This window comes from Nelumbo lutea, chromosome 2 (assembly GCF_056320005.1).
Source record: "Nelumbo lutea isolate HS-2025 chromosome 2, American lotus-T2T, whole genome shotgun sequence".
NCBI lineage: Eukaryota > Viridiplantae > Streptophyta > Magnoliopsida > Proteales > Nelumbonaceae > Nelumbo > Nelumbo lutea.
In genome coordinates, this window is record NC_142685.1 from 53,363,513 (window position 1) to 53,373,984 (window position 10,472).

General features: G+C 34.9%; 1 protein-coding gene across 1 annotated transcript; it reads left to right on the forward strand.

The window, feature by feature from the left end:
• On the forward strand, positions 1-1,484 carry LOC148870728 (uncharacterized). The gene has a single exon (XM_088969886.1). The coding sequence runs from the start codon at positions 664-666 to the stop codon at positions 1,279-1,281; it is 618 nt and encodes a 205-aa protein (XP_088826012.1). The 5' UTR covers positions 1-663; the 3' UTR covers positions 1,282-1,484.
• Positions 1,485-10,472: the final 8,988 nt, after the last annotated feature.

Here is a 10,472-nt window from a genome sequence, read left to right on the forward strand (position 1 = left end):
AGTTAAGATGTTAGAATTTATATTTTTGATGTTGTTGAATTCTTTAATGTAATTGTTAAATACATATCATAAAATATGAACCAAGTGTCCACTTTTCTCATTAGATTCACTGCCCTATTTGATATTGATTTTTTTTATTTATTTTACAATTTTACACCGTAACTTACATAATTTCCTCCCCATTAGATTCACTGCCCTATTTCCACAGTCCACAGTGTCTGTTCCTACATCCGAAAACATCTGCTGCTGCTCCCCCTGCTGGCTTTGCTACCATTCGTTCGTGTCTTATCGGGTCTCGCAAAGTCGCAAGTAAATGCTGAAACCGTGGTCGCAGCATAGCACTCTTTCCAATGAAATCAATATCCTTTCTCAGAAGAAAACATGAATCGTGGAAACACGGAGTCCACAAAACGATCTCACGATTACCGCCACTCATTTTCCAAATGCCTCCACATCTTCTGTCCTGTTTAACAAGAATCGCCCATGAAATTTCATCCTCTGCGTCAGTCCCTCTTTATAAAGATAAATTTCCTGCTTTTCTCTCAGTTTCTGCACAATCTCACTCGATCCATAACCAGAAATCAGTCTGTCCTGAAAAAAAAAAGCTCCCTTCTTTAATTCAAGTGTCCACTTTTCTCATACTTCTTCAATTTCGATAGAAAGATGGGTATGGTCCTTGGGAAAATAACTGTGGAAACACCAAAATTTGAAGTTATCCAATCCTCCTCAGACTATGAAATTCGGAAGTACTCTTCTTCTGTGGTTGCAGAAGTGACTTACAACCCGTCGGAATTTCGAGGGAACCCTAACGGCGGCTTCACCGTTTTAGCCAACTACATTGGCGCTCTTGGCAACCCACATAACACAAAGATTGAAAAGATTAAAATGACAGCTCCCGTCATAACCCAAACTTCGGAAGCCTCTGCTGAGAAGATAGCCATGACGGCACCCGTCATTACCAAGAGCGGTGGAGACGGTGAGAAGAAGATGGTGACGATGCAATTCGTGTTGCCGTCCAAGTACACCAAGGCAGAGGAAGCTCCAAAACCAACTGACGAGAGGGTGGTGATCAAGGAGGAAGGGGAGAGGAAGTACGGGGTGGTGAAGTTTTCAGGAGTGGCAACAGACAAGGTGGTGAATGAGAAAGCAGAGAAGCTGAAACAAAGCTTGGAGAGGGATGGGTACACGATTACAGGGAAGTTCCTACTAGCAAGGTATAATCCACCTTGGCTCACTTTGCCTCCTTTGAGGACAAATGAGGTTTTGTTTCCCATTGAGTGAGTCTGGTACAGTCCCTGATCTTTGTAAAGTTTTGAGTTTTGGGTTCTTCTTCTTTAGGGACAGTCTCTGTAATCGACATACTTGGCTTTACCCTCTCTTCCCTCTTGTAAGTTGAAGAAGTCGATATCTCCTTCAACTGTGTGTTCGATCTTACTATTCTGAAAATCATTCAAGTAATACTGCAGGCGGATTTATTACAGAAATCAAGTTTTAGTCTCACTTATCAAATTAAGGAGACAACAGACAAGAAAAGATCTGCTCTTGGTTAGCCAAGCTTAGAAAGGAAAACAAATTAATGCAAGGGCTATGGGTTGCATTGGAGACTCTAAGTCTCACCATCAATCGGAGATTCAGAGTAAACGAGTAATCTTATAGCTATGGGTTGCATTGGAGACTCTAGAGCTCAAATCAGCTAAAACTGTTCTCAAAAGTCTTAATATTTTACAGATGAAATCCTACTAGTTGAATGGCCCATCTCCATGCCCATTACTCGGTCTGAGCTTACATGCCTTGTATACCCACAGACCATTACTCGATCTGTTTCTGTGATCTGTTCAAGAAATTTTTGGTATGGGGTGCAGTCTATTTGGAGGACGAGAGCATAAACTAAATACGGAAAAGGAAAAAAATATTCTGTGAACCTTCCCTAATGTTTCTAACAAATCCTAAACTAAGAAAAAAAAAACCATTAAACCTTTTTAGGTCTTGATTGAAAAACTGATTGTATGGCAGAAATAGGTTTCTGTCTCTTAAACAGAAAGATTTATTTGTTTCCCTATATGTGTCACAAGGACTTCAATGTGAGTCAGTTCCACCCAGGATTAAAATTTGTAACTTATGCGGCAATAGTCTGATGTGATTAACTTTTCTAAAAGTGTAAGCCTGTAAGGGCCCTTTGATTAAACTTTTAAACTAGGTCGACTCTTTGTCTAATTGAATTAAGTTGGTACAGAATTGAATACCCCAGAATTAAGAAATTGCCAATGGAAAAAAAAAGAGTTTTTGGATAACATATTCAACCATTGAAATGCTTTTTGCAGTTCAAGAGCTGTAGCTCAAAATTTTCTATTGTTTGGTCGTAGCCCCTGTTATTCATTTGGAAAACCTCATGGGGCATGTTGAATTGCTGATCACTTAATCGTTTGCAAACTTAGGATCTGGCTAATTCCATAGGATGGATTATCACTCTGATTCTAATCAGGATCTTTAGATATGCCTACTCAGGCTACTGAGCTACCTATATTTGCTTAAAACATTTTCTTTTTCCGCTGCTTTGGGTAAGAGTGTAAAAGGCATATGTATTGATATAAATGCAAATTTGGCTTGGCTTTGCATGATAAACTTTGTATGGTGTTTAGTTGTCATATGGGTACAAACAAGGATTTTAAGACTGAAACATACCTATTTTACATTGATCAATTTTGACTCTCGTTTTGAATGCAAAAGCGACGTCCTATTCTTATCATACAATTGCAAAACTGAACTGGATTACAAATATATTTTGGTTCTACATTTGCAATCTTACCAAACACACTCTTAAGTCATGGTCTTGAAGGCCCAAGTCTTGAGCCATGAACCAACGAGGGCTGACTCGTTGGTGTGGTTTGTTCCAGCTTTTGACGTGAAATCAAGTCCCACAACCAGCATTTTGGGAAAAAGGGGTCAAGGGAAAGTTACTAATGATGCATAACACCGAATACCAAAAAAGAAAAAAAAAAAAAAAACCCTTGAATCATAAAACATATGCCGTGACAAAGGTTTAAGCATCAGGGTCTTGGTTTGAGGCTCAGACCCTTGTTAGACCAAGCATACGTGTCATGCCTCAAGGCTTATGCTACGAAAGATATACGTATAGGCCAATATAAAATTTTCACGTAAAATACTATTTTTTAGTGGGGAGGCTTGAATCACTTTTTCTCAAAATGCCAGGACAGGGTTTTATTAGACTTAAAATACAGGGGAGGATTTTATATTTCAAGCCTTCTTTTCTTATATGTTATTTTATGTTATATTTTATAAATATAACACTTATAATATAAAACAAGTTATATATAATTAATACATATTATCTTAATAATAGATATTGTCTTAAAATAAGTTATATGACATCTTAAAATATTATTAACTTTTCTGATAATTGATAAATCTACTCTTCTTTAAATTTTCAAAAGTAATTTAAAGCCTTCACTTCAGACAACCATTTGAAAGACTGGCATGTTACCATCGGACAAGATGGAATAAAATACAATCATCAATTGAAATATTTTTTAATAGTTTTTTCTTTTTTGTCATTCATTTGAGTATAATAAGAAATGTGAAAAGGAGGGAGAGGTTTAGACGAGGAGAAAATAGAAAGATTTGAATACCGGTGGTTTTTTTTTTTTTTTATATATATATAATGGCGGAGAAGAAAAAATATATTTGAATAATTCCTTGCCCTGTGGGCTGTGGCCAACACTGAATCAGGAATTGGAAGGGGTTTCGGTATCCACTTCCAAGGTGTAACTTTGTAGTGAAGAAAGTATCTCATGAATCAAGGTTAGGGGTGTTTACGGTTCGGATATTTTTTTTTGAACTGAATCAGTAGTACCGGTTTTTGGAAAATTGGTAATCGAAATTGAACCGGAATCAGTCGGTTAACTGGTTGATCAATTTTTTGGTTTTTTAGTTTTATAATATATTATAAAAATATAATAAAATATTATAAATATGTATAAAATATTATATTTTAAATAATAAATAATATATAATATATTATACATATAATGCATATTTATTAATTTACATATATATATATATATTTTAAATAATAAATAATATATAATATATTATACATATATATTTACATATAATGCATATTTATTAATTTACAATATATATATATATATATATATATATATATATATATATATATATATATATATATAATATAGAAAAAACATGTATATTGGTCAGTTAGGTTAGCTGTCGTTTTTTTTTTTTTTTATCTTGGTTAATTGAAACCGAACTGGTACCTTTGGTTTTTTAAAAACACCAAACTGACTGGTTCAATTAACCGTTTTTTCGGTTTGGTTTTGGTTAATTTTTTCGGTCATTTTGATTTTTCAGTTTTTTCTTTTGCTCACCCCTAATCAAGGCAAGGAATGACAGAATTCATTGTCAATATTGTTACCACCGGTTAATTGCGAAACTGGAACTTAGTACAACTCTTATAGGCTATTGTTGGCGTAAAGGAGAGCTTCTATTAGTGTACGAATCATCAAAGGGGTAGCATCCACACTATTTTATCTACATAAAAATTGGGAGAAGATTGTTGTTCACAGAGATGTAAAATGCACCAATGTCTTATTAGATAGATAGAGAATTTAATGGTAGGTTAGAGGGATTTCGGGCTCTCAAGGTTATATGATCACGAACAGATCCTCAAACAACACATGTGATGGGGACACTAGGTTATCTTCCACCAGAGATCACTAGAACTATTAAACCGGCTCCAAGTACATATGTGTTTGCTTTTGGAGCTTTTATTCTTGAAGTGGCTTGTGGGAAAAGGCCTATAGAACCACTGGTATCATATCTGATGATAAAGATCTTATTTTGGTTAATTGGGTGTTGTCGTTTTGAAGAGGGACAATTCTTGAGACATCAGATCCAAATTTGGGAGGGGGGTGATTATGTAGTTGAGGAGATGGATTTGGTGTTGAAGCTAGCCTTCTTTGCTGTAATTCATTCCAACTGCTAGGCTTAACATGCGACATGTATTGGAGTTTTTGAAGGGAGAAGCTCTTCTTTTGAATACACCGTTGGTTAGTGCTAGACTGCTAGTAGTCTTATGTATGTTCACGGTGAAAGCTTCTACGAGTTTAGTATGTTCTGCCCTTCCCTAGGGATTACAAGCATACAATCACTCAATCATCGGTTGTAGAGTCTCTTCTCTCCACAGGTCGTTAGAGTTCGATTTGGGTCAGTGAAATGCTTGTTCGAATAGCTTTTACAGCTTGCATTGAGAATATTTCCGTACTTATATACTTTATTTTATGGGGAGATAATGCAAAGTTGTAAGAAACTGTTCAAAGGGTGATATGGTTGATTTAATGAAGTAGCTTAAGCATTTATTGCAAGGATAAGTGGTTTACCCAATCTTGGCAATGAAAACTAAAAATAAAAAGAAGTGGTGTAATCAAATTTCTTTTGGGTTGTATTTTGTCTTTACCAAATGCTTAGTGACTAGGAAATTAGGTGAGGTATCAACAACGAGAAGAGTGAGAGCAAGGGCTTGGGAGAAGGAGAGAGAGAAACAGTGGAACTGTAGCGGTGGGGATCGATGGCTGCTCTGTTTTAAGATCTCGACATCATTAACCCAAAATTGATAGCCTTCTTCAGCTCTTTCAAACTCTTTGCATCTCTCCAATACGTTCCAAAAATTAGAATCTCCTTTTTTAAACAGTTTTGAAACCGTAAATAAATAAAAAAAAGTAGAGTTAATATAGGGAAACAAAGACCATCCATTTCCTTTTTCTCTTTCCCTTCCGTCTTCTTTCACTGTTTTCCCTTGGAGCACAAGCAAAATTTACCTTCAGGCTTCAAAGATGCCGGAGAAAGAATATTTTAAAAATAAATTAATCACGTGATATCATATGTGAATGGAGTGTGGTGGAAAATTAATGATAAGGGAGGTTTAGACAATTGTGAGGAAACTTAAAAGTAACTTTGACAACATATAAATAATAAGAATAGGGATAATCAATTTCTTAAATCAGGGGATACTTTAAGAAATTTGACTTTCTAGATGGGGTTTAGATCACCATCCCCTCTTTTTCAATCTAAATCCTCAGATTTTAAATCTGCCTAAACCCTTTAGATTCTATGAGATGTGGTTAGTTGACAACTCTTGTAAACAACTTTTGAAGGATTGTTGGAATTGTTAAATCAATGGACATGCGACTTATAGACTAACTCAAAAGCTAGATAGAATAAAGAAGAATTTAATCAATTGGAGGCGACAATCCTTTATAGAGCCAAAAGACAAAAAAAAAAAAAAATCTAAAGATCAAATCATACAGGCTAAACAATTTGAGGATTCCCCTATCTTGACTAGCTTGTATAAGGAGTATGAAACTTCTATGTGGAAAATTGAAAGCTTTTGGAGACAAAAATTCTGCCACACATGGTTACATTTGGGAGATAAAAATACAAAATTTTTCCACAAGAGTACCCTGTTTAGGAGGAAAAGGAATTTCATTAAAGGAATTATGGATGACCAAAATAATTGGAAATCTTCTCATGAGGATATTGCCCATATTTTTATAGACTATTTTTTTTTATCTAAATAGAGGAATTATCACAATTATTTAATCCGATAATTATTGAAGAGGAAAATAATATGCTCCTAAATATTCCCTCATTTAACGAAGTCAAATCGGCCCTTTTTCATAAAGGAAGCCTGAAATCTCTTGGGCTAGATGGAATATCAACTATAGTATTCAAGGAGTGTTGGGATATGATGGGGTCAGAAATAATATAGGTAGTCCAAGAATTCTTTTGAAATAAGAAACTTCTGTAAAGATTGAACCACACCTTCATCTGTCTTATTCCTAAAAAAATAGAATGCACAAAAGTCTAGGACTACAGACTTATCAGTTTATGTAATGTCATTTACAAAGTGATAGATAAATTGATAGGCTCCAGACTCCGTATTCTTCTAGATAAATGTATTACCCCAAATCAAGTAGCTTTTGTTCCGGGTCGTCACATGTTTGACAATTCCATTATCACTCGGGAGATGTTCCACTACCTAAAGCACAAAAAATGAGGTACAAGATTTATCGCACTAAAATTACATATGTCAAAAGACTATGACAGTCTTGAATGAAATTTTCCCTTGAAAATTTTATCTCTTCTTGGCTTTTCAAAGACTTTTGTTAGATTATAACAGAATGCATTTCTTCAGTCTCCTTTTAGTACTGGTAAATGGTACTTCAAAAGGACATTTTTGTCCCTCTAGAGGGCTTAAACAAGGAGATCATTTGCCTCCCTATTTATTTATAATAGCTATGGAGGGTTTATCCCATCTTCTATTTCATGCGGAACAGGAGGGAAAATTACAAGGCATTTCAATAATTGCTTCTTCCCCAAAAATTTTCCACTTATTTTTTGCAGATGATGTGATGTTATTCCTCCGAGCCCATAGGGAAGGCATAGATAATCTAAATCAAATTCTTCTTAAATTTCAATATGCCTCTAGTCAATTGATCAACATGGAAAAAATTGGTGTTTTTTGTAGTAAAAATATTCATCCAAGGCATCAATGCATGATCAGATGGCAACTTCATATAGGCCCTCTTAATAGGAACTCCAAATATTTGGGTCTTCCACTATTTTGGCTCCATAATATGCATGATAGGCTGAACTATGTTCTTGAAAATTTTAAGTCCAAGTTAAATAATTGGAGAGCCTCAACAATTAGTCAAGCGGGAAAGAAAATTTTAGTGAAAATTCCCGATCAATACCTTGTACTTTGGCTCAAGTGACAATTTGGTCCCGAACTTTAAAATGCAACAATCCAGTACCCAAACATTCAAAATGTGACAACCCAGTACCTGTCATTAACTAGTCCGTTAATAAGTCGTTAAGTGACATTTGAAAAGTAAAAAATGTCCTTCAAATGCCATCTAATTCTCTTTACCAACCATCTAAACATTGACAAAAAACTGATCAGTCCCAAATTTTAGCCTCTTTTATTCAAAAAGTTGGTGACTATTTAGAAGAATCTAGAATTTGGGACTGTTCATTTTATCGTCAATATTTGGATGGTTGATAAAGAGAATTAGATGGCATTCTTAGGGCATTTTTGATTTTTCACATGTCACTTAGCGGTTGATTAATGGACTGATTAACAACAGGTACTGGATTGTCACATTTTGAAAGTTTGGGTATTGGATTGTCACATTTTGAAAGTTTGGGTACTGAATTGTCGCATTTTAAAGTTCGGGGACCAAATTGTCACTCGAGCCAAAGTACAAGGCACTGATAAGGAATTTTCCCAAAATTTTAATCCAATTTGTCCTTCAAGCTGTTCCTCTCCATTCCATGAGTCATGTTGAATTTTCTTAGAAAACCATAGACCACATGAACAAAATAATTAGAGATTTCTGGTGGGATGTTTCCTCTTCTTAAAAACACCCTTATTGTTGGTGTTCTTGGCACACTCTCATGTTATCCAAATTTTATGGAGGATTAGGATTCAAAATTTTAAATTTAATAAATCATGCCCTTCTTACGAAAATAGACTAGAAGTATCTAAATGAGTAGCATAAGTTATGGGCCAGGTTTGGAAGTCAAAATATCTCGAAAATCATAACATTATACCTTATTCAATGACCTCTTCAGGTTCCATCTATTGAAAAATTATTTGCCCAAAAATTATTGAGTTAGCCTCAGAAATTGGTTATCTTGTAAATGAGAAATCTTCCTTTATTGTTCATCAGGTTCCTTAGATCCAACTGAATAATAAGTTCTACTGGATATCTTTTCCCTTATCTCCTCAGCTTTAGAATATGAATATTTCTCATTTGATCACTTCAGGCCAGTGGAATACTATCCTAATTCGTTCTCTCTTCTTAAAAAAGGAGGAATACAAATATATCCTTTGAGGGGAACACCTATTTTCCCCTCAAACAATGAAATGGATTGGGTCTAGACAAGTCACAAATCTGGAAAATATACAGTAAAGGAGGAATACAAAAAGAAACAATTAACTCCCCTTCCAAATATATCCTTTGATCTCAAGTTCTGTTTATCTAAAATCTAGAAACTTACTATTCCTCCGCGTTATCAATTATTTTTCTAGAAAGTAATTAATGATTTTATTCTGGTAAAGAATCTTCTTTTTATTGAATCTTCAGACAAACTCTATGTTTTGTGCAATGAGGAAGAAGAATCTCTCATGCATCTCTTTGTCCACTGTCAATTTTCTCAGGCCATTTTGTTTGGAAATCCTTGGAACTTACGAATGCATAACATATTTCAAGGATCTTGGATTTCATGTATAAACAATTTATATGACCAAATTTCTTATAATCAAGTTCTTTTGAGAATCTTAGGGTGGATAACGATTGCCTGTTATTTCATATGGTATGCTAGAAATGAAAAAATGCTTTAGAAATAGACAACTTTTACCACATACAATTACTAATATTGTCAACCAAATGTTTCAACATTCCATGGATTTATTGCATGAACCTACTTCAGCTAATATTTTTTCTGAGAACCATAGAATTCAGTTATCCATTTCCAATGCTATTGATCTAATTATATTTAAAGATTATTTGGCGGCCGAAATTCACAACCCACCTCTATTGACCAAGTTGAATTATTTGCAATTATGCAGACTTTAATAGAGCTTCAAAGTTGGAGTCATGAGGGAATTTGCATATGTTTAGATGCAGATAGTGCTAGCCTTAAAGAAAAATACTAATATTCCCTGGTTCTATCATTTTGGCTTTTGATGAGAACCAGGAATTTAATTTCAAATATGAATGCTAATATTAATTTTCAGTTTGTAAATAGGAACTTTAATATCTCGTCTCATAAGGTATCTCAGAAGGCAAAGCCAAAAACTCACTTACAATCTTTTTTTGTATTAAATGATTACCCTACTGGGATCCCTAGAGTTGAGAGCTTTGTGTATGTTCTCCCTTTTTAATATAGTTATTTATCTTTCAAAAAAAGAAAATTGACTTAATATAATATATAACATAATTAATATTTTGTACCTAAAAGCTATAGGCCCAAATCAGGACAGGAACAGGGCTTATGTTTCAGGCCCCGAACCAGGGCCTAGGGTATAGTCCTCTATCACAGGTGCAAAGCCCGCCCGGCCCAGCCCATGATCACCCCTCGACTCGCCTCAGAGTGAGGATAAGGATGGTAGACCATAGACGGACAGAAAACGGTGCTTTATTTGGTGAATCTACTATCATAAGGATCCTAATCTGACGGTTTTAGTTTTGAACTTTTGATTGCCTATATTTGATGGTGATGTTTTACTTTTGGTTGGGTTACGTAGGTCGTTGTACACATTTTGTTTGTAACAGATCCGTAGCGACCTTGTACCCAAAAACGATGCGATGAGGCTCAAATATCCCTGAGAGCTGAGACCCCAGAGTCACGTAGGCTAGGCACGTAACTTC